This window comes from Phascolarctos cinereus, unplaced genomic scaffold (genome assembly GCF_003287225.1).
Source record: "Phascolarctos cinereus isolate Bilbo 61053 unplaced genomic scaffold, phaCin_HiC Scaffold_1;HRSCAF=81, whole genome shotgun sequence".
Taxonomy (NCBI): domain Eukaryota; kingdom Metazoa; phylum Chordata; class Mammalia; order Diprotodontia; family Phascolarctidae; genus Phascolarctos; species Phascolarctos cinereus.
This window is the reverse complement of record NW_027555514.1, coordinates 51,640,964-51,665,866: the sequence shown is the minus strand read 5'-3', so window position 1 is coordinate 51,665,866 and position 24,903 is coordinate 51,640,964. Positions and strand designations below refer to the sequence as shown.

At 41.1% G+C, this 24,903-nt stretch overlaps 2 protein-coding genes across 8 annotated transcripts in view; one reads left to right on the top strand and one right to left on the bottom strand.

Annotated features, from left to right (window-relative positions):
- Window positions 1-2,737: 2,737 nt before the first annotated feature.
- SRI (sorcin) lies at window positions 2,738-23,269 on the bottom strand. Of its 3 annotated transcripts, none has more exons than XM_020987461.2 (8): window positions 23,181-23,269; window positions 22,643-22,726; window positions 16,888-16,957; window positions 10,032-10,075; window positions 6,463-6,610; window positions 5,824-5,937; window positions 4,333-4,391; window positions 2,738-3,139 (listed from the first exon to the last, which is right to left on the bottom strand). In XM_020987461.2, the coding sequence occupies exons 1-8, from the start codon at window positions 23,226-23,228 to the stop codon at window positions 3,113-3,115; spliced, it is 594 nt and encodes a 197-aa protein (XP_020843120.1). In that variant the 5' UTR covers window positions 23,229-23,269; the 3' UTR covers window positions 2,738-3,112. The 3 variants fall into 3 exon arrangements, with proteins under 3 accessions (XP_020843120.1, XP_020843121.1, XP_078007959.1); XM_020987462.2 differs by having other exon boundaries at window positions 4,333-4,387; XM_078151833.1 differs by lacking the exon at window positions 2,738-3,139 and having other exon boundaries at window positions 4,276-4,391.
- The window catches only part of LOC144456601 (uncharacterized), a 162,543-nt gene continuing 160,850 nt past the window's right edge, over window positions 23,211-24,903 (top strand). For 3 of the 5 annotated variants that reach the window (XR_013485604.1, XM_078151841.1, XM_078151842.1), the window contains exon 1: window positions 23,335-23,897. Coding sequence is in view for 1 of the 5 variants with exons in the window: in XM_078151842.1 (XP_078007968.1) it covers window positions 23,689-23,897 (209 nt within the window). In the remaining 4 variants the exon portion in view is untranslated. Of the gene's footprint in view, window positions 23,898-24,903 lie in introns of all 5 variants that reach the window. The other 2 variants (XR_013485606.1, XR_013485605.1) reach the window with 1 other exon arrangement.

Below are 24,903 nucleotides of genomic sequence, written 5' to 3'. Positions count from 1 at the left end.
TGTTTTGTGGTTGTTTTTTTTTTCATAGCCCTTTAATTCTCTATCTTGCATATGAATTTGTTGTCTAGACTCTTCTGTTTGCAGAGGAATGGAGAGACAGAAGACAGAGTGTCATAGGGTAGAAATTAGGTGTAGTTTCTTTCCCCTCCTGGTGGTAATGACTATGCCAGCCTGTCTGGTGTATAAGAGGGTTAGGAAGAGTTGGAGCACTAATTTTTTTTTGATGCTCAAATTTTTAGGGAGACTATTGTAGACCCTCTATTTGTACCCATGAATGAATGAATGAAAAAAGCAATTATTAGGTTCATATTATGTGCTAGGCCAGTCCCTCTCTTCTCAAGGAGACTACACTCTTCAGTGGGAAGAGAAACCATAGAGAATTCAGCTGTAGAGCAGATGGAAAAGCCTGATGATCCTTGAAGGGGCATCTTGTTTAGCATCATTTCTACTGAAAGAACCAAACCAAACCCATGGCCATTTCTGGTGTTAAGCCATCTGTCAGAGGCAGACTTTGGTGCTATGGCCTTCCTTTTGTGGGTCAACCTGGTGACAGTTGCCTGGAGAGTGCCCCTACCAGGAGCCTCACTTTAGCTCTTTTCCATTAAGGCAGTTATGGTGCCATTTAAATGTGTGAAGAGATTCAGAAAACACAAGACTTGCAAATTTCAACTGATTATCTTTGGAGGTTGTCCATGGTAGAATTCTTAAGCCTATTAGAACTCATGAAGATATATATTTTGCAATGACCACTGTACTTAACCTAAACTGATTAACATTATGTTCTGCCCTTTCAAAGACAAAGGATAATAGCCAATTGTCCTCACCCTATCAGAATAATTCAAGCACAACTTTATTTAAGCAACCAATCATCTACAACAGCTGCCTCAAAAACCTGGGTCATTTGTTCATCAAACACTTAATGTACCTAACAATATGTGTAGTGCACAGTCTTCATGCAGCCACTTCTGTGGAATTCAGAACTCTTTCCAGGTAATTTCATTAAGGTTAAATATACTTTTAATGTAATGTTTAATTTCATAGATCTGAAAGGTCAAGACAGAAGCACCTTTGTCCTTGTGGTGATGCTAGCTAGATTGGCTTTAGTTGGAACAACCAGAGGAACTTATGTTTAGTACAGTCCTAAATCCAAACCAAAGTATTCAAGTTGTATTTATGTGAGCAATTATCCATATGGTTTAAATATAAGCAATAAAACTCAGAAAAAAAAGGAAATGATGAAGAAATGAGTGTAGCTAAAATGAAAGTACACAATGGGTGAAATAGATTCCAACATAAAATAGAAATAAGGAAACATGAGATTCCAGGGTAACTTAGAGGGCCTCAGTTATAATTAATGAGGGGGAGAGAGACTTCAAATTTGTCAAGAAAAGGCCACTTCCTATCTTCAGGCACTATCTCAGGAAATTGCTTAAGAAAGTCACCTAACAGAATAATCAGGTCACTTTACTGTCTTGTAGCAGATTCTTAATTATATTAGAAATATGTTTTCATATGCACCATTTTATTATAATTTAATACTAAATAATCACTGATTTATGTAGTATTTTAAAATGTGCAAAGAACTCTACATATACTATCTTCACTGGATCATCTCCACCCTTTTAGGCTTTATAGATGAGGAAATTGAAGCTGACAGGTCAGGTAATTTGGTCAGAGAGGTCATAAGTTGTCAGAGAGTAGGCTTAACCCAAGCCTCAAATGTGGTCAACCAAGTCTATCCGATATTTGTTCTGCTCTACCATCAACCAAGCTCTTCAGCAGATGGGTAAATGCATCTGAACAAGCAAGCCAGAAATGCAAACCTCAAAATGTGAGCTGGGGTCTTGTTCTCCTTCAGCATAGCAGTCCTTTCTATCCTGCTTCTCCGCACCAACACATTTCTAAAGGAAAAAATTAGTAGCAGGGCCCTTGGAAAATACCGAGGCAGGGGTTGGGTGGGCAATGATGTGTGGTAGGGAAGAGAGAGTGGATGAGGATCCTTCCTTGTTGGCACCAAATCAAAGTGGCATGCTGAACCTCTTCCAAATGGATTGTAACCCATATGCAACCAGTAGCCCTGTACTGGGCTGTTCCAAATTTGGCAAAGACCTTACCTGAACTAACTTTACAATTAGTGGGTCCAAAAATAAAATAAGGAAAGGCGTGATCCTTAGAGTACAGTGTCAATGTAGGTGACATAGCATCTTCTTTAGCATCATTCCTACTGAAAAAATCATGGCCATTTCTGACATATGTCAGACAACCCCCAGACTTTAGTGCTAAGAACTTTCCTTTGTGGGTCTTCAGGGGCTGTGGCTGAGAGGGCCTGAGAACCTGAAGATAGTTGCCAGGTTGATACCCCCTCCTCCCATGAGCCCCACTTTTCTTTCCTCTTTAACTTATTGTCATTATGGCAATTATAGTGCCATTAAGTCAGTGAATGGGTTCACAAAACAGAAAACTTGCAAATTTCAACTGAGAATTTTTGGAGTTTGTCCACATTCATAGCCTATGAAGAAAACCCAAGGGGCAAAATTCAGAACTAAAATTAAATAACAAATCATTTGGTTTTCAAATGTGCATAAAAAAGAAAGCCTAAATACAGATCTGGATCACCACATTCTCTTGTCTTTTTACACATAGGATGGGTATGAATTATTTAAATAATGACTTATTCAACACTTACTGCCATAAAGATGACAAGCTTCTATATAAAAGGAAAGACAACCATCACACATTCATTAAAAGGTTTTAGTAGATTTGATGGAAAATACATAGTATGGCTCAAACATTTTACCATCTTAAATTTATGTAATAGTAGCTTAGCAAGAAAATAAAGCATGATTAACAATGGCTCATGGGAATGCCCAAACTGAAGGTAAGATGTGTTACACTTGATCTCAAGTTATTAAAATTCTTTTTTTTAATAAACATTTATTATCAAAACTAAAAACAAAAACCTTAATTGTATATAAAGCAATAAACCTTTACAAAATGAATCTTTGAGAACATGCCAATGTTAAGTTACACACATTACAGATGACAGATAAACAAATGCAAAGCAAAATGCAAACAGGAATGTTGGTTGTGCCCACCATCTTCTTCCTTTGATTTAGACACTCATCACACACTGTATGAACTGTGGGGTGAAAAAAAGTCAATGTTACAATGTGCCCAAGAATAGATCATTTACACATGGTGTTCTGTACTTTCATTATGAGAAGACTTCCTTTCTATAATAAGGAGGTCTTTCCTGTTTCAAAAAATCTTCACAATTTTAGGGATTCTCATATAAAAGACTATTGAAGCAACACCAACAAATGTCATGGCATGCCTTCTTTCAATTAATATACTTACAACTACTGATTCTATTATTGTTCGGTGTTATTTAAGACTATGGAAATCTTACTGGATAGAGTATTGCTATACACCCCATGATGATTAGATTTTGTATTTATGCTATCAATCATTTAGGGTCTTCTAAGATTGCAAGGAAAAGCCTTTAAACATTATCATCATTGTTTTTAAATCTGTTTTTAGTAATCTTAACAGTGGTTTGATAAAATAATGCAATAAGACCATAATGGAGAAGAATACCCATTAATGTGCATAAGTCTTAAACCTATTCCTTGGAAACTATGCTATTGTCTTCATTAGCACCTTTAGCTCCTCAATCTTAATTTTTTCTATTACCTTACTCTGAAAAACTACTTTAAGTTTATCCAGAAGGAATAGCTAGGAGCCCCATGTAATAGATGCTGGGAATCTCTCAACTCAAAATTATTTCTGCAGTTTCTACACAGAAGAAAACAGAGAGTTAAAATGCCACCGCTACTTTCAACTGAGGCCTAGGTGAGTTAAGTGATTTGCCCAAAGTTAGCCTCGTAAGTAAATGTTGGAACCAGGTCTCCTCCCCATATCTCCTGACTACCCAAAGTGCTCTTCCCATTCCTTTTATTGATTTCACAAAGGCTACAGTTATTAAAGTTCCTTTCAAATCTTACAACACTACTGAAGTGGGAGCTATTGTGACCATCTCAGACTTCATGTCACAGAACCCTGGGAGAAATCACAATGGTAGTGACTCAAAGGGCATGAAGGTGGTAGAAAGTAGATGTATCTCATTATGCCAGTGATGCCTTCCAAACAAGGGCTACCCTTTAACTAAGAAAAAAGGTTACCAACTCTTATAGATCATGGAAACCTTGATTTCAGCATCATATTAGTAGTTTCAAGAGTAGAATGGACTTCAAAAGGGAGTTTGCTAAAGTTCAATCAACACAGGCACTCTTATTCCCCCATCAAAACCTCAAGCAGTTTACTAAAACTTACATCATCATATGGGAAATTCACAACACCTTGTTGAGCTGTATCCCTTCTTCGAAAACTATCTGAAAAAAATAGAGAAATTAAATGTGCAATATTTTGTCATGATATTCACATGATTTTTTTAGATTTTCAGAAAAATCCAAATAATAGGGGGTTAAATTTACTAAGCAATGGCAAAAAATTAGGTTATTTCAAAATAAACAAAGGAATAAAATAAATCTGTACTACAGAAAGGATGAATTTAGGGCAGATCTTTCGTAAGGACTTGGGCCAAGTTATAAGGCAGCATAAATATTACAAACAATTACAATTATTGTTAAAATTAAACGATTTTGGACTTTTTCTAAAATTCCTATTATTTGCAAATTTGGCCTCAGGCCTGATAATAAAGCTCAATTCATTTTGTACAGTTAGACTCCAAAAAACTTCCAAAGAAACAAAGAGTATATTTGCATATAGTTTACAAGAAACCAAACAACTGTAACTGCTAACTCCTTTCTAAAATGATGGCTAGCATTTATATAGTGCTTTAAGGTTGCAAAGCATTTTACAAATATTATCTCATTTCATCTTCACAAACACTTTCATTTTACAGAAGAGGAAACTGAGGCTCAGATTAAGTGACTTGCCTGGAGTCACACAGCTACTGTATCAGGTAGGAAGTGAACCCAAGTCTTCCTGATTCCAAATCTACCACTCTATCCACTGCGTCACAGTTACCCAGATTACTAGCTAATTTATGAAGACGTGACTTTTCACATTCCAAATACCTAAAGATGACATATTAATTTGGCAGTAAATAAAGGGATCATTGACCTCTACTACCCCCAGGACAGTGACTCTCAAATCACTCTACAATTCATTTCAACTGTGTTCTGTAAGGGAAAAATCATATATATATCTCACAGATGTTCAAGACATGTTTGTTGAATGAATGAAATTTGTCCTACAATTTTGTGGAAACTGGAGTCATGCAAAGGGAGAAGAGATATGACAGATGTCATGTAATGTAAAAATTATACACGTGGAAGGAAAGACAGAAGAAACAAAGAGAATAAAATATTAAAATATCTTTCTTCCAAAAAAACCTGAAATAGCTGGGCAATGTTTTAATTCTTTCCCAAAGGATCTAATCAGTTTGTATTCAGTAACAAATCACTGGCGTCCTCCTGTGACTTGATCAAAATCAAATAAAATCAGCACGCAGCAGTTATTTATTTTATCTATTTCAGGGGCAATAAAATCTAGTTAAAATTAGCACAATGTTAAGGAAATTATCTGCCAAAAGATTTTACTATGCCATCTTGGGAAGAACAAATACAAAAAGGGGATGGGGGCGGTAAATACATAAGCTGTAGTATTATCATTGCCCATCATTAACAGCATTAATTGGCATTCCAGTTAGGAAAGAGCCCAGCGCTATCGAGGAAGAGCAGCATCACAAAAATGAAGTCTGCTAGAGGATACCAGTAATGTTACTTTCCTAGAACATACCAGTGAGAGCTCTAAGTTTTACACAACAGGCAATGTAGTCATCAAAGGTTATCTTTCCATTCGTGCTGTATCGTCTTGCAATTGAAGTCACCGCTGGGGGGCTCAATCTAAATCCTAAATGGGAGGGAAAAAAAAGCAGAAAAAAAAATCAAATGACAATGACTGAAAGTCTATTAGGGATATGAGGAGACACCTTCGATTCTCCTTTGCTGAGGTGTGTGCGGGGGAGCAAGAGTCAAATGGTATTTGTCAAATTTGTTTTTTGATGGACTGATCAGTTTTGCCTATTTTTCCCTCTTCTTTTAAAAAGATGTTTTTTAAAAAGTATAAGGAATGGCTCTCTTTCATTATGAGGCAAGGTGACTTACTAAATTGTACATGTAGGTTCAATTTTCATAGGGAAGAGGGGGAAGAATATGGTGGAAACAAGCTACATTACTAAAAAAAATGTATTTCTAAAAGTCTCTCAAATTTTTTTGGAGGAGGAACTTCAAATAAATTCTGTGAACCAGAACCTATTCCAATTACTAACATCATATTAATTTCTGGAAAATCTAGGAAAAGAATAACATCTATTTTTTGGTCTGGGTCAACTATGACCTCTAACAACAAGAAAATTGTCTCATTATGATCACTTACCCATAGTCTCCAGGGCTTTCTGCAGCTCTTGTGGCTCCACTGTCCCACTTCGGTCACTGTCAAAGCTTATGAAGTGTTGTCTCCAGCCATTCAACACAGCCCAAAGTTCCTTAAATTCACTAAAACCCATGGTGCCAGACATGTCCCTCTGAATGACAGTCAAGGAATATGACTGGTTTACTTCCAAAATAAACACCGTATACAACCAACGGAAAGATCCAGAAGTGAGGAAATGTCATCATTTCCTGGGTGGGGGGGAGGGGAATCCCATACTAAATCACAGCTGTAGTCTACAATGAGGTGGCTCTACATCTTTATTTATGTTAGGCAGAATTTTATATAATTTCCAATTTTTTATAACCTGTATCATCTGGCATATGAGGTATGATCATAAAGTCAAGAGAACCATTCTATCAGCTAGGCAAAAGAATTAGTCTTGCTAACAGAAATGCACTCACTAAACTGGATAAATGACTCACTAAATAATCTTGACCCAAGGTCTCCAATTCCCTAAGCTCCTACCCAAAATGAGGCTAAACCAGGACCAAGGCCTGGCAACGCCATCTCAGGTAACAGTTCAGCTCTAACTGGTCTTTAACAGGCCGGGTGGTTTGCCACTTAGATGCCTACGTGGGATTTGGAGGAGAATGGCTTTTCCCACCCGAGACCATTCCTCCAAGGTTACTTAGTAAATTTTCAATCTGCACATGAAGAACAGACATATGCACATACATACATATATATGAAGTGGAGGTGTGGAGAGAGAGTACATCTGACATTATGTGAGGAATGACTGCCTTGTAAGAGAGGTGCTGTTGCCTTTCTCCTCTAAGACTGTCCTTCCTGAAGGGTTCAATGGGCCTACCCTAACCACAATCAGTCTCATCATCACGAAGTTTCCAAGAATCTATCAGGAACCCTTATTCTCTACAGAGATGGCTTTGGAAATCTGCCAATCTTCATTTATAGTAAATATTTGTAAGGTCAGGTTATCCATTCTGGACACTGGTCTTAAAATTACAGTTTTGAATTTCTTCAAAATTCTGAGGTCTCTGTCATACAGTCATGGTAGCGTAGCTTTATCTCATACCTACTTTAGATCTGATGTACTAACTAGAATTTAAACAGCCCCACAAATATTGCCCAGGCTTTCACCTTAGGAAACCACCACTTTCTGAGTTACCCTATTCTGTGTTTGGATGGTTGGATTTTTTTCTTTTCATTGAGCCAAAATCAGCCTTTCTACAACTCTGCATTCTAGGGGCAAGTGAAACAACCCTAAGCTCTCTTTCATCTGCCTTTGAAGATAGCTTTCTTGCCCCACTGAAGCCTTCTTTTTTCTAGGCTAAAAACCTGCAGGTTTCTCCGCCCATCTTCATATGCTGTGGTTTACCGTTCCCTCGTGATCCTAATTGTCCTACACTTTATCAATATCTTTCCTAAAATATGGTACCTAAGATTGAACCTAATACTCCAAATATACTCTTACCAGGATGAATAAAGTAGAATATCACTTCCTTTATTCTGGATTCTATGTCTCTTTGAAAGCAGTCCGAAGTCACATTAACTTTTTTGGCTAACATGTCAAAAGACCGACTCACTCTGAACTTACAATCCTCAAAAATTCCTGTATATTTTCAAGTGGAATATTATCTAGCCACGTCTCTCCCACCATGTTCTTATGCAGTTTGTTTTTCAAATCGGGTACAGGATGTTGCATCACATTATAGGATGTCATATCACAATACAGGATCTGACTCCCATTTTTTTTGGATCCTAATCCTATCACCATACAGATTAGCTACTCTTCCCAGTTTTGTGTTATTGGCAAATTTGACACAAGCACATCATTTTGTTCTTCACAGAGTTATTAATTAAAATGCTGAATAGCATAGGACCAAGGACAAATCCCCAGTCTATTGGAGACCTCTTTCCATACTGACATTAATCTACTCAGAATTACTCTTCAGGTCTAGTCATTCAACCGATTCTGAATCCACTTAACACTATTATTCTGGAGCCATAAAACTTGATGTTCATGAAATGTCTTTACTTATATCTTTAAATCCAGAAAAAAAAAGGCACGACTCGGGCATAACACACAAGCAAACACATCTTCTACGGGCTGAATAACATTAGTTATGATATTTGTCTCACACATATGGATTATTTTTTAAATGAATGTAGCTGTTGTGATAAAGAAAACAAATTCATTTAAAGGCATTACTGAATTTATAGAAGCTCTGTCATCATCTATTTTCTCAATCAACAGATACCACTAGTAGAAATTATGGTCATGTCTAAGAAATTCTGTTGCATTAAAACAGGTCCTCCAACTGAAAAGATTAGGGATCACTAATTAATCCTTTGTCCACCTAAAAATCATAAAAGACTCCAAAAAATTATTTGCTGAAATCCAGATATTCTAAATTTGTTACTGCCCTGATCTAAAGCAGTCTAATAGCCCTGGCAAAAAGGGAAAGAAGAGTATGGCTAGATTTTTTTTTTTGCTATTTTCTCGATCATCTTGCTAATCAACTGATTAAATTTTTTTTTGTTCTTTCCTTTTCCAATTCAAAGGCCCTCCTCAGCCGAGAGAGCAGAAGCATTCTCTGTTGTCTCTGTTCCAAACACACTGAATACTCACCTCCACCTAAAATACCTAAGTGACAGAGAACTTGCTACCTCCATTTTTGGACATGTTTGTTTAAGTTTCTCCTCATACTGAATTAAAATCTTCCCTACAATTTCTACCCCTTGGTCACATGGTTCTACCTTCTAATTATTAAGAAGAATAAGTCCAAGCTCACAAGACAACTTGCAAATATTGGAAAACCGTTATCATGTCTTTCCCTCACCTCCAGGCTATCCTCAGTTTTCTTCAACCAATCCTCATGCCCCACCACTTCTGGATATCTTCTAGTCAACAAACTGGAACTGGACACAACAGCCCAGTCAATGAATGACCAGGACAAAACATCAGACTGTCACTTTCCTTATTCGAGAATCAGTCTAGGACCCTACACTTCTACTTAGGCGCCCCTAAAATCAAGATCTTCAATGGCTGTCATGCCATCCTCAGACATTCATTTGTTCTTTTAAGATTTGGAGGTCAAAAATAAAATCTATGAAATTTAAATAAAATAAATTGTTTGATGTATAGTCAACACCACCCTTATGTGTTTGGTCAAAAGAATGCATAGAAACTACTATGCAAAAAAAATTGGCTGTCCCCCCTGCCCCCCGAATGACAAGAGACACAATACAGTATAGTCACTGTTCAAATCATCTTAGCCTTTGAAATCTCAAGAAAAATGATACTTTGTTGCCAGCTCTGAATTGCACTTAACTTGATCTTTTTTGGGATATTGTTTTTCATTCATAAAGAGGTTAACAGACTTCCTTTATTCCCTCAAAATTCTATCAACATTTTATAACTGCTTACTTCAATAAAATGCTAATACTATTTTGTTTAGCACTGAACACTACCTTTGGATTAAACCTGTTCGTTAGTCTGGGAAAACACCACTGTCGCAATTATAATATTGATTTCAGCATTAAAAGGATACATCCAACATTGAAACCATAAGCCTGCAAGTCTCCAGGTTGAAAGCTGTGAAAGCAAAAAGAATATATAGTCAATATTGTAATACCATTACACAGATTCCAGTTTCATTGGATACAGTTAAATTATTCTCACATTTATTAAGCATCTACGCCACTGCAAAGTATATCATAAATGTGACAACTATTTCTTCCTGGAATCGATTTAATAACAAGATAGTGATACATCATTTTTTCAGTATCCTTGGAGAAAAAAAATTATTTCTTTATATGAATTTTATAGATAACTGAGGCATTTTCCCCCTTCAAGACACAAAAGTGTTCATTTTCACCATTTTGATGGACATCTTTCTAAAATATATCATGTACTTCCCCACCTTCTGCGGTATAAGGAACTGCAGGTGTGAGAACTCTTCACCAATGCAGCACGAAGAGCTTAAGTGATTGACTTGCCCAGGGTCACACAGCTATCTGGGACTAGATTTGAACCTAGGTCTTCCTGACTGTAAGCCCAACATCCTAACTCTTTTCCATGCTGCTTCCACGATGAAATCTTCTGTTAACTCAGTGTCATCATTATAGTATCAATCATGGTATTCTGGGGTACTTTAGTGGCATCAGAAACTATTAATATGGGGAGGACAGATCCCTTACTTTCAAGCTAAAAGATGGGAGATTGTTATAAGGTGCCACGATGGTGTGGACTGTCTTAGCTTTGTTGTCTCCTTTCCTCAATGTCAAGCTGTCAGCGTGCCTAGCCCTCTGAGGTCACCTCCCCCCAACTCAGTATCTCTTAAGATATACTGTGGGCTAACAAGTGGGATAATGAGGCTTGCTGGAAATACGCCGCATGAGAGTCAATATGTGCCTGAGACACCATGGCCTTAGGTGCCTGGGCTGCAGCTCAAGAGGTCTTTCCACTTATTTCCTGGGGATGGACTACAGTGCCAGGTGACAGACCACAGCACTAGGGCATAGCCTGGACTTCTTTTTTTTGCTTTCTGGGTCTGGATGCTTTCGTTCAGAAACTGGGTGGGGCATGAGTGGGAGATGAAGCTGTCTTCGCCTTTGACCTCCTACCAGGAGCATGACCGTGTGCTGGAGGCTGGAGCCTAAGGTAGGCTGGATGGGTGCAACATTTCTCCACTCAGCTCATCTAGGCCAATTACTATGGTAGCACACGCTCCTTGCAGAGATGCTCAAGCCAAGGCAAAGGGTGGTTTAGATGGAATAAAAAAGGAACTGCTTCTAAATACACGCACAAGAACTTCTACATCTGATAGAACCCGAAGTATGTGACAGGATGGAGAACAAAAGGTTAATCAGGACAGAGCTCATTCATGTTTCGTGAGCTGGGGAAAATATTCTTGGCCCTGAAAATTCATCGAGGGCAGCAGCAAGACTTACAGATAACTAAAGCTAAGTTTTCCCCTAACTCCCGCCCCCCCCATAAAATTTGAACCAAGTCCCTACCTTTTATGAAATGAATAGCAGCAGTTATAAAATAATGGCAAATTACAGCGATTCTTGACAGAAAACAAGTTTTCTATTTTTGAAAAAATCTCTGTGAATGGATCATCTCCCACCACTATCCTTGGCTTGGGGGCTTCTTCCAGCCCAATTCTGTTCCTTCAAGTACTCCTCTTATTCACAGATAAGTAAAAAGAAGCCATACCTTTAAAGGGGTTTTGGTTTTTTTAGACTTCATCCTGCTTCTTAAGCATGTAGGGTTTCCACTATCAGGCCCTAAACCGCCAAAGACCCCTGGCAATCCTCTTTCACAACCCACATCTATAAACTTAAGATTTTTCAAAGTGCTTTCCTTATATGCCTGAACACTGGGAGGTGCTGCATTTTAGCCTCATTTTACAGATGAGGAAACTCACGCCCTGAAAAGTTAAGATACTTGCCTGTGACGACAGACCTGATATGAGTCTTTAGCCAGGATACGAACCCAGGTTTATTGACTCCTGATCAAAGGTTTTGAAACAGAGCTTTCCTAAGAGATGCCTGAAAATATAACCCTGTGTAGGAAGGAAGCCAAAGCGCTCCACAAAGTTCAAAGAGGAGGAAAAGACGCAAGGATGGATGTAAAAATCGCTAACTTTAGGTAAAAGTCTACTGCCATGAAATGATTAGGCAACGCCATCTCATTTTTCGTAAATTGGTTTGAGCAAGGGACCACAAATGTACTTTTTAAAGATGTGCTAAGACCCTACACCCTTTTCCCCTTCTGCTGCTCTTCCTCTCTGCATGCCTTCATGAGCCACCACACAACAGTCAGAATGAAGTAGAAGCTCTGAGGAGTTCGGCCCAGGGAATCATTTTATTCTCTTTTATGAGGAACTATCCCTAGTCAATCCAAATTTTTCTTATGTGTCACTGTTCAAGGGAAATGTGGGCAAGTGACAGGCTAGGAGGCTGCAGACAGGCCATATTCTTTTTCCTTACTTACATGGTTTTAATCACAGGATGGGGCAGTGGCAAGGAATGACAGAACAATGTTTCTGCCTCTATAGCCAATTCAAGGAAATCACCACAAAAAAAGCATTTGATCCAGGACTAAGGTCTAGACTAATTCAGAAAGAAAATATTCCTAGATTGAGTTCTTAATCTTTGTTATGTCTCGTAAAGACTATGGACCTCATCTCAGAAGGAAGTTTTAAATTGCAATAAAATAAAATACACAGGAGTATCAAGGAAACCAATTACATTGAAATAAAGATGTAATTTCCCCCCATCCAACTTCACAGAACCCCTACATGGATGCTGCATTGACCTTACATTTACATCAAGAACATCTGCCCTAGATGTCTTTCACATCATGAGTATAACATTCTCAATAATATATTAATGAAAAACAGTAATAGCACACCATTTTAATTCTATCCATAATTTCCCTGTTTGTACTTGCCTTCTTAGCGCGTTTAACAGTAGAAAAGATAAGCAATTTCGGTATTACAACATACAACACCATGCGTCACAATTGGTATCGTTTTAAGGCTCAAGGGATAATACTATTACTTCAATTGGGAAGAAATAATCCACGAAATAACCAGAGTGGGCAAATTAATTCAATCACAAGGTCCAGATGACTGAATGTTTAATACTATAGTTATTTAACTAAAGTAATCCCCAAATGTGGCTTTCTCAAATTGAGATTTCAGAATCTAAATCAATCCAACCCACTCCAATGAGCATTTATTAAGCACCTACTGGATACAAGACATCATTCTAGGAACTGGGATTAGAAAGATAAAAGGCAAACTAGTCCCTACCCTCAAAAAGCATACCTTCTACTTAGGGGACACAAATTAAATGCATCCATGATAACTTGAGGAAGGAAAATACTAAACATGAAGGTGATCAGAAGTTTCCTGCAGCAGGTATCACCTGAGCAGGGCCTTAGATGATGCTACAGATTCAAGGGGCCAAGGTGACGAGGGATGGCCCAGGGAAAGTCTGGGCCAGGGTGAGAAGGCAGCAATGCTGAATTCAAAGCCAATGTGTAAAACAAGCTTGAGAGGGTGAGCTGAAGCCAGGCTATAGAGGGCTTTACTTGACAGAAGTATGGTTTATCCAAGAAGTCAGATCAGGACAATGACTTCTGCTTTATGAAGATGACTGCAGCAGCTCTGTGGGAGTGGAACCAGAAAAGCCTGGAGGCCGGGGGGTTTCAAAACCTCCCCATTAGGAGGCTGTTGCAATACCCAGATGAGAGGCAATGCAGGCCTGATCTAGCATTGCTGTCACTGTCCTGTGGGTGTCGCGGAGGGGGTGCAAACAAGACTTGGCAAAGGGGTGAAAAAACAAAAAGAATAAGAAAGACTTAAGGATAAGGCTCTCCTTTTGTTGGATAACCACCCCTACATGTATGCAGTTAACTAGCCATCATTCCTGAGCAAATAAATGGCCATGGATAAATGGACAGTATGAACATCTGTCATGGTTGGACAGAATCCCTTAACATTTAAAACGACCAATGAAAATTTTCTCCTACACTCAAGACAGGTACAGCTCAGCTGAAGACACTACAGCATTCCCTCTCCAGAAATAATATGGCTTTAGGCAAACACAAAGCTGTCTCACAAGTATGTCCAAATAATGCTGCTACAAGTGATACAATGCAAGGCACAAGAGGAAGATGAGAATTGAGGAGAGGAGAAAACTTGAAGTGATAAATAATTTACATCATCAGTAATATATCCCACAGTGACTGAGTTAGGAGTTAATAAAGACACGGTTTAACAAATAGAGAGTGTCATGGAAAACCAGAAATCTGAGGCTTTAGTTCCACTTCTATTATTACTCACTCAACAAGGGCCTAAAGGACACCCACACAAGTTCCTAAACATCCAGTACCAGTCAACAGATGCTTACTAAGCTAGATGCAGGGCTTATTAATTGTGGGCAACTTGAAAAGGCCCAATTCCTGTTGTAAGTCAGGAACTTACAACCTGACAGGAAGAAAAGATCCGTTCACAGATAACCAACATGCTAAATATACTAGAAAGGTGCTAACCCATGCTATCTGAAGGTCCATGATAAAAGGAATCAGGTAAGCCTTCATGGAGGAGGTGCCACTTAGGTTGGCTTTTAAGGTTGGGTTGAAATTCAAAGGGGCAGTTAGGCCTGGAGTTGGGAAGATTTGAGCTCAAATCCAGACTCAGATATTTACTAGCAAGTTACTTGATCCCTACGTGCCTCAGTTCCTCATCTGTAAAATGGGGACACACTGGAGAAGGAAATGGCAAACCACTCTAATATCTTTGCCAAGAAAACCCCAAATGGGGTTATGAAGAGGCAGACACAATTAAATGACTGACAACAAGAAATTCAAAAGCAAAAATAAAAAAGGACATTATTCCAGGCATTAAGACGGCACAGGGATAGAGGGAGAAGAAGCACAGGGTGTGTCTGGGGAAGTGCAGTTCATTCTGGCATAGGGTAGAGAGTCATACAAGATAAACCTGAAAAGGAAGGGCATCAGCAGATTGTGGAAGGCCTTGAATGAATCTGAACTGTTGACACAGGAAGACTGGAAGGACTTCAGAGCAGAAGAGGGGCAAAGGCCAACTCTACACAGAAGGAAGTCAGTGTGACAGCCGTAGGGACAGGTGTGGAGAGGGCAGAGGGGTAAAGCTGAGGCAAAAGTACTGTCAGATCCTAGCTGTCATTGTCTAGGAGTGTGGCTGTGAGGGTCTAGGACCAGGGTAACAAGGATGCTCTGCTTAGCATTTAATGCCCTTTACAGCCTGCCTCCCACCTACCTTTCCAGGCTTGCACATCCCTCCAGCCTGGACAAATGGGTCTAGCTGTTCCTCATGTGTCACCTTCCATCTCTAGCCTCTCCAGGCATGAAATCTACTTCTTCCTCCCCTTACAACCAGAATCCTCCAAAGAGCAGCTCATACACCATATTCTGCTTGGGGCTTTTCCTGATCTCCCCTGCTCCCTTGCTACTAGACTGTCACCCCCCCCCATCAACACTGTATTTTACTTTTAAGTATTTTGCAGATACTTCTATGAATACACAGCCACCTAGATTGAATGTAAGCTCTGTATCTCCAGGGCCTGGCACATAGTAGACATGACTGACAGAGTGACAGCAGTAGCAATAATGAGGTGGTAAATATGAAAGGGCTACTAATTCTTTATTTTCTTGGTTTACATGGTTTTCCTCTAGTTTCTTTACCTATACAGTTGAGACAAGTCTATTGGACCTTCAAGATTATAAAGTTAAGCAACATCATGAGTTTGAAACACTGAGTTCTTCAGAATAAATGCAAGTTATTACATATGGATTGAGGTATTAATCTATCCAATGGATCCTCAAATATTCACTGATGAAGGTACAACCCTCCAAGGATGGATCTATCATAACAGAAAGAAAAAATAGCTTTACAGAAAATCCCCAGCTGCGTCTAAAGCTAAAATGCCCTAATGCATCCCCAAAAGAAAATCACAGGTATAGGGATGCAGATGAATGCTTAGAACTTCAACCAGAGAATGACCTTTTGTTAGGATCTTTTTTTTTTTCTTAATGGGCCTAGCAAAGAACTGTCATCTGAGAGCCAGCTTAAGATCAAAGACTTAGAAATGAGACCTTAGGGAGCACAGAGCTGAACTTCCTGACTTGATGGATGAGGAAGCTAAGGCTGACAGGGGTTACATGACTTGCCTCAGGTCACATAAATGGTAGGTTATCTGAGGAGTCTTTCTGACTCCGAGCCCAATGATCTATCCAGTAGATCACAGTTCTCTTGGGGCTGCGTCTAGAGTGTGCCACTATGAGAAGGGTGGTCATGGAATCGCGTATTTCAAGCTGAAAGGAATCTTAGAGGTCATCTAGTCCGACCCCTCATTTTACAGTTAAGGAAACTGAGGTCCGTAGAGGTTAGGGGACCTGTCCAACAGCACACGGTCATCAAGTGGCAGAGGTAGGATTTAAACCCAAGTCCTGGGACTCCAAATCCGGTACCCTTCCACATAAACATAAGAGCAACGCTTAATAAATGCTATTTCTTCCTGATCCCCAAATTAAAAACCTAACAGCTAAAAGTTTATACCACCATGCCAGTGACCAACTGAACAAGCCGGCAGTCATGTTTCTGTACCCGCGAGGGGGGCAACCCTAGCCATGCCGATTGCTTCGAAGGGGACAAGGTTCACTGAGTGCCAGGAGGAGGCATGGGAGCAAATCACGAAAAACCGAGCAGCAGTTCAGTGGTGATGGTAAGACTCCTAACATGGCTGACCATGACAAAAGCCCTCAGCTTTTGTAACTGCTCTTGGTATCATTTTACCCATGGCTAACAGTGAAAATACAGTATGGTAAAAGTACTCGAATTATCAACTTACGTTTATAGCCTCCAGCAATGCCCGACTGGGTCAGACATCTCTGCAGCTCATCGGCGTCTATCTGCCCATCCTTTTGAAACAAAACAAAAACAAAGAGGAAACAGGACCACAATAAGTTCCTTTTTTTCATTTTGATTTCACTTTCAGCGTTCTGTTCTCTGTGCTGCTCAACAAGAGGGACCTACCAAAGCATAGGGCCACCATCCATGCCACTAAAACGTCTTGGCAGGAGAGTGCGTGACCTGGAGGTCTCCTTGAGCGCCTTTCATCTCCACAGAGCACAGTGATAAGGGGGCAGGTGCAGCACTGTCAGTAACACAGGGGTCTCCAGCCCTTCTATGAGTGGAGAGCAGACAGGTGGTCGCATCTCCATCTCTTCTGATTTCTGGTGGAAAGTGACCGCAAACCAACCCACTCAGACAAGAAGCCAAGAGGAGCCTCAGTAGAACAAACTCCTCCCTTGTCCCTGCTCCAGTTTCCCCAACAGATAGCGTGGTATCACAGACAGGAAGCCAAGCAAAGTTTCTAAGAACTCAGTTAGTGTCAAATGTTACTGTGAAGCCGAAGAGAATGAGAACTGCGGCAAAAAGCTACCGGACGACAGGAAGCAGGGTGTGGGGGAAAGAACCCGGGAATGAGAGGAGTCAGAAGAACTGGGGGCTCATTCTGGCTTGGCAGCTGGGCAGGTTCGGGTAAGCCAGAATCTCTCTGTGTAAAACGAGCAAGCTGGACTAGATCTCTAAACTCCGATACTATGATTTGGTGACTAAGAGGTCATTAGGAACCTTCCATTAGATGTCAGTCTGATTTTCACATAAAAGAAACTATTAAAGGATTGTTTAAATGTTGTGTCATACATACAAAAGACTTCAATCCCAATTTCTACATTCTGAATTAAAAGTAATGCTGACAAAGAGCAGATCACTTTAAAAAACAAGTATATTTGGAGAGCTATATTTTAGTATTCCCTTTTAATGTGTGATTTAATGGGAAACTGTATATATTTTTATCCGGAAGAAAACAAAGCATTATATGAACTTTTTATAACATTACCAGGCCATTAATATTCAGATTAGAGTTAGTCTCAAACATGGCACATACACATACAATCTACATAAAATCTTCAAAGTTAAGCCAACACGCAATTTTAGATTATTTGAATATAATTGTTATCTGTTGATATAAAAAAGATCACTATACTGAGAATATTTACATCTAAATTTTAGTATTTCAAGTACCTACCTGGGTTCAAATCCTGCCTCTAACCTTACTTTACTACCTAGCTGATGTTGACCAAGTCAATAACCCTCTCAGGGCCTCAGTTTCTTCATCTGGAAAGTGGGAAGTTTGAACCAGATGGCCTCTGATGCACTCCATATTGAAGATCCTACAACCTCTAAATATTTCCAATAAATTCCTTAGTTTGATTTGGTACTAATGTTTTCATGCACGTGAGCTTCTGTTCTCATCAAACACCTTCCAGAGATATCTGATATGAATGAAATAAGTCCATTACTGCCTCAGTCACTAATGCTCTCACTGCAGTTGCTGGGAAAAGCTAGCTGCCAAAGTCGTGTTTTAGACATAAATGATTTATGCAACAGATGATTAGAAATCTTTTTTACCTCTCATCCTATTGCTTAGAAAAAAGACCAAATGATGCTAGTAAATAAACAAAGTGCTTTACCCAAGCAGGCGCAAAACAGTTTAATTACCTTTTCACAGAATTTGGCAAATCATTTAATACTTTACAGCTACCTGTCAAATACTTAGTTGTTACCTGTTCATTAGGAGGATGAGAACAAATAAGCAAGAGCTGTACATTAAACATTCTTCCTGTTTTTTTCAGCTTCACCCACATTTAAAAGTCTTCACAAGCTTACTGCATCAAAGGCAGATGTACAAAAGACCAGTCCTGTTACCAGGTGCAAGAAGTTAAAAATGAAGAGCCACGATGGTGGCAAGGCCAAGGGGGCTGAAAGGTAAGCAGGCTGGAGTTACTGACCGGCCAGGTAACAGGCCATCTAAAAATACTCCTGTTTTAAGTTTACCATAGTTTGGGGTTTCAGATACTTATCACTGGTTGATTAAGTAGATGCTCAGCGGGGTGCTCATCCTTTTAGCAACTCCATTTTCTGTCCCATCTCTCAGACAGCCCACTTCATGGCTATTTTAAATGTTTTGCCCAGACAGCTCCCTACATATTTAGCATAATGTATTACTTCTATGCTTGGGTAAAAGCAAAACTCAAAAGTCACAGGCACGAAAGCCTAACCACCTTGATATGGCCAAGTCATCCTATCACTACATTTACTAGATAATAGCAGGCTGAACCAGTGCCAGGGCCACTACCTCAAAGTGAGTTATTTCTAACCTCTGGGACCCTCACCATCTTTGTACTTGGGTCCTGGGCAATAACCTCAGTGGGGCACACAGAAGCCAAAGGCTGTAAGGACCCTGGAGTTCATTCAACAGCAAGGCGGTGGAGGGAGCACTAAGCCTGGGGTCAGGACATTCTTGTTCAACCACTTCAGTCACGTCAGACTCTTTGTGATCTCATTTGGATTTTTCTTGGCAAAGATATTGGAGTGGTTTACCATTTCCTTCTCTAGCTCATTTTACAGATGAGGAAACTGAGGCAAACTGGGTTAAGTGACTTGCCCAAGGTCACACAGATATTAAATGTATAATGCTGGATTTGAACTCAGGAAGATGAGTCTTCCTGAATCCAGGCCTGGTGCTCTACACACTGTGCCACCTAGCAAGGTCAGGACAACCCGAGTTCAAATCCTGCTTCAAACTCTTACTAGCTGTGTGACCTTGGGCAAACCACTTAACCTTTGTCTGCCTCAGTTCTTCAACTATAAAATGAGGATTATAACAGTACCTACCACCTAAGGTTGTTTTGAGGATCAAATGAGCTAACGTCAAATGAGCTAACAGCTTACCATAGTGCCTGGTACATAGCAGGCAACTGATAAATGCTTATTCCCTTCCCTAATCTAAATAGCCCCAAACTGATCACCCACCCTTCCACTTGAACACCTCCAATGAGAGGGAACTCACTGCCTTTTAAGTGAAGCACATTCCAATTTTGGGCTGCTGGGCTGGGGAGCCCTTCCTCATTACAGTGGGTCAAAATCTGCACCCTTCTCATTTCTACTACCAAAGGCCATAATTCTGTCCTCAGAGTCAGCACAGAATAAGTCATTCCTCAATCCCATACAACTTCCAAAACATTTAGAAGGCAGCCTCATGTGTCACCTGCTGGGTTTTTTTTTTTACCCTTTAGGCTAAATATACTGAGTCCTTCCACTGTTCCTCAGATGACAGATAACAGTTTAGCCATTCTCCTTTGAAAGGACACCAGGGCATCCAAGTCCTTCCGAAAACAATCTGAGCACAAGATTGCAGACCGAGGCTGACCAGAGCAGAACACAATGGAACTATTAGGTGCTGTGTTGTGAAAAGCAGGCTTCAATGAATGAAGCCTAAAACTGTATTATTTGTGTTTCTGGAGGTGACATCATGTTCTGGACTCACATCAAACTTGCAGTCACTGAAAACGCTTAGGTCTTTTCTAGAAGATCATCTGTTGAGCCAAACCAATATCCTCCATCCCGTAATTCAATGGACCTAAGTAGAAATCTACCCATTATTCCTATTAAATTTCACCTGATTAGATCAGTCCCATTATGTTAGTCTGATGAAATCTTTCTACACTGTGATTATGTTATTCAGTGAGACAGCTATCTTTCTGAGGTTCATCGAAAAATCTGATGAGCCTGTGGGCTAGTAGACTGAGTGCTGGACTTGGAGTCAGGAAAGCCTGAGATCGAATTCTGCCTCAAAGTCTTATAAATTTTGTGACTCTAGGCAAGTCACCTAACTTCTCAGCCTCAGTTTTTTCATATTTAAAATGGGGATGATAAAAGCACCCACTTTATTTACTTTAAGTTTATTTAAATTGCTATGTTAACGACTGTTATTATTATTCATTTAAGTCAGTTAAATTCCAACAAACATTTGTAAAGTGTCCATTATGTACAAGGAACTGTGCCAAGCACTTGTGACAAAAAGGGAAAAAAAACCAGTCCCTTCCCTCAAAGAACTAATGTTCTACTGCAGATTCAGCACATATACAGGCAAGCAAAAACAAAATGAAAGCAGCAATGGCCTTGTGTACTGCTGTTAGACTTAAAAAGAAAGGGATCTGGGGGCCTTCATGCATATTCTTTGGGAATGGTCAGTTTTGAATTCATTTAACTGTACCTATGCCATGCTTGTTTCTTCTATAAGGACCCTTACTAAAATTCCTATCTATGGTGTCTAAAGCATTTTCTTGGAAGTTGGCTCCTGAGAGGATAGATACTGAATCTATGATTCCACTGGTATGGGGAAGAACTCCTTCGACTGAAATTTATCTTAGAGAGCTCCTTAGAGCCCTGAGAAGTTAAGTGACCTGCCCAGGGTCGAAGAGTCAGTATGTCAGAAGTAGGAACAGAATCCTTAGTCTTCCTAGCCTGAAGGAGACGTCTCTATCCACTCTGGCACAATCGCCTCTCAGTAATCCACAAACAGAAAAAAATCACCAAATGACCCTTGGTCCTAGGAAGTTCCTGGAGAAAAGCAGGTGAAGGGTTATTTATGATAAGATGGAGGTGGTGCTGCACAGTAGTGAGAACACAGGCCTTGTACCTGGATGCACAGGATTCAAATTCCACTTAACTACTTGTGGCCTTGAGTCTTAACTCCCCTGGGCCTCAGTCTCCTCATTTGTAGAATGGGGGAGTATGTATTTAGATGATCTCTAAGAATTCCTTCCAACTTTAAATCCATTATTGAAGAAATGGAGTGAAGGGCTTACAATTTACATTGGTGGGAGAAGCACCCACACGGATGAAATCATCAACTACTAAAATAAGTCTCAGATGAACTCTACAAGTAGGAGTTAGAGTATTCAGTTCCTCAATTTCTTCTCTTAACCTTTCACTAACCTTTCAAAATAACTTTCAGCTAGTCTCCAAGACATCTGCACAGCTGACAAATGTTCAAACACACTTAAGAGATGGGTTTTGTTTCCAGCCACAGCCATGAGCTCAGTTTTGACCTAAGCCAAAACAAATGATGAGTAACACGTTTCTTCCAATTTCTGAGAATGGAAAATACTTGGATTTCTTCATCTTTTTTTAATATGGATAGTTCTTAAAGGGCATAGAGAAGCATGTGGATTTTTTAAAAAAGAATATTTTAATTGATCCATTTTAACAGAAAAAAAGCTATGATGAAGGAGCTAAGATGTAAGAGAAAATACTGATGAAATATGCAAGCATTGGGATGGATGCAAGGACCAGACTGAGAAGGAATCGAGGATTCCCACCTCCAGGACAAAGAGGTGACGGCCTCCAGACAGAAAACTGGGCCACTCCTTTCACTGGATCTGGCCCATGTGGGAATTTGTTTTGCTTTCATCTGCACATTTCTTACATGAATTGTTTTTCTTCTTCCTTCTTTCAACGTGGGAGAGAAAAATAAATGCTTGTTAAATGAAAAACTAAATTAAAAAGAGAGAAAGCAATGTAGGAGTAAAGCTACTAAGGTACAGGTAGGTTTTAAAAAGGATGTTTGCAAAGAAGTTTCAATTGATGGGTTTGGGTTTTTTTTTTTTTGGAGGCAGCTGCTGCAACCCCAGTAAGTTATGCAACAAGTACCACCTAGCAGGATGTTTTAAAAAGATAAAAAACGGAACACTAACCTGTCCAGCCACAGCAGCAAAATATCCGTACAGTGGATCCTGACTTTGTCCAGGAAAAGCTGGGCCTCCGGGGGCACCTCCGTACTGGGAGCCACGAAACACAAGCACATCGTTAGCCGGCTGGGGCTCTGGACAATTAATCGTGTTTCCCACGGCCGCACACGCACTTAGTCAGCGGCCCGCAGGAAGGTCTGCAAGGACGCCCGGCCCGGGGGTACTTTTTCTCGGACACGGGCGGTTCCCCCCCAGGTGCCGGCCGGCTGGGAACCCCCCCGCTGCGCAGCATCAGCCCCTCGGGAGTAAACAGCCTCCGCAGGGGCAACCCGGAGCCTCGTGGAGCACGGCCCAGCCTGACGGGGCTTTCGTCCTCCGAGGCTCCCTAGTGCCCCGAGTTATTTTTGGGTGGCGGGGAAGTTTTCTTTTAAAAAGGCTCCCGGGCCTCCCCAATAACCTGAGCCCGGCCCCGGGGCAGCGGGGGAAGCGAGACTTCCCCTCGGAGGGCAGGCGGCCGGGCTCGAACCCATCCCCGGGCACTTACCCCGCCTTGGAAATAACCGCCTCCTCCAGGATGCCCCGGATACGCCATGACCGCGACTGTGACCGTGGCCGTCCCCAAGCCGCTATCGCCGCCGCCTCCAGCCCCAGCCCCGCGCAGCTCGCGGGACTGCTCGGGGCCCCGCCCTCCGGACGTACCACTCTGAGCCTTTCGGTGGGGGGTGCGGGCAGGAGCATCGCCCATCACTTGCGCCGCTGCCGCCTCGAGCTCCGAGCGGCCACGCGGCTCTCCCACCACTTCTCTTCCCTCCTATCACTCCGAGCCTTTCCCTAATTAAGGTGACCGAGGGCTTGCACCCACCGACGCAATTCGCTCGACTCCCCCATCATCGAACAGAATGGTATGCCCCCGCACGCCAACCCCTCCCCCACCCCAGCCCTCGGAATTCTCTTTCCCTCCCTCCCTCTAATCTTCTTTTTGCCCCCTTTCTAGTTTTTCTCCCAAGGTTATTTAAAAACACAAAAACACTAAAAACTCTGCAAGGCTGGAGATGCTGCACGCACAGAGGACACGGTGCCGCCGCAGTGCGGGGGATGGGGACCCACCGGTCTGGCCTGGAGCGCCTGCAGGAAGGCGTGGCAGGGGTCACCTGGCTGGTGGTATCACCCGGGCCGCTTACGGACCAACGCAGCAGGGAGCCGGCCCATGCTGGAATGGGCCAGAGTGGGCAGCCCGCCCAGCTCTGACTCTCCTGGCCAAGTGAGTAAGTCTAGTTGGTCGTCCTCATCCTCCCTAAAGGCTGTCTGACCCAAGGTGTTACCTCTTTTCATTGCCCCCCCTAGGACCACCCCTTGAGCTTCTGTGTGTCCTCCGGGGACCACCCACGTGCTGCTCTGTGCCCTCTACAGACCGTCCATGTGCTGCTCAGCGCCCATGAACTACCCCCGTGCCCCCCCCCCCAACGGGAGCTCCTTGGAGGCTGGCACTGTTCATGCTTGTCTTTGTAGTCCCGGTGCCTTACACGTTGTGGGGTAGCGGACTAGGGGTTGGGCAGATCTGGACTTGTGATTTAATCATCTTGGGGCTCTCCCTGCAGGAGTGAAGATCTTTACCTATTAGGTAATTTACTGTTGCCCAGGGCTCTCGAAGGTTAAAACACGTCTGCCCTGCTGGACCAGGTCATCTCTAGATTTGTAGTTCTATGATTGTAAAGCTACTTCTCCCTAACTCCAAGTTCTCTCTAGACATCCAGTACATCGTGCTGCCTTTTGTCTGGTCATAGTAGGGACTTAATATATAATTGTTGAAATGAATAAGCCAGACAGAAACATTGCCTTTTCCTGAAACGTTCACCAGGAAAATATATACGGAGAGCTGACAAGTGCTCTACACAACTTGGAACATAAATTGTTGAATAGAAAGTCAATTGGTTTTAAATCAGAGGGCCTGCTTTGGTATCCTGGATCTGGACTATGCCTCTGGGCGTTTCTTAAGTTTCTTAAGTTGAAAAATAAGCTAAAAATTCTCTTCTAGCTCTTTTTGCTAAAAACATCAAAGTGTTTAAAAGTAAGGATTGTTTTTGTTTTAACTTGGATTATTTGGGTATAAAGTGGAGGCCTTGGTTCACTATTTCTCTGGCTCTCCAGTTAAAGAAAAATCGATTTCTGTGGCAAATTTTAACTGTACCAAGCTGTGGAGCTGGCTTGAATACTACACTATTCCAAGTCTCTCTCTCTGACATTGACTTTCTCCCCCAACTCTTTGG

Excerpts from the sequence above, each read along its gene's own strand:
- SRI (XM_078151833.1), bottom strand. The coding sequence starts at position 23,228 with ATGGCGTATCCGGGGCATCCTGGAGGAGGCGGTTATTTCCAAGGCGGG. Across the intron at positions 6,611-10,031 it reads TTATGGTTTCAATGTTGGAT|AGGGACATGTCTGGCACCAT; the intron begins GTATCCTTTTAA and ends ACTGTCATTCAG. Across the intron at positions 4,392-5,823 it reads AAAACTTAGAGCTCTCACTG|ATAGTTTTCGAAGAAGGGAT; the intron begins GTATGTTCTAGG and ends TATTTTTTTCAG.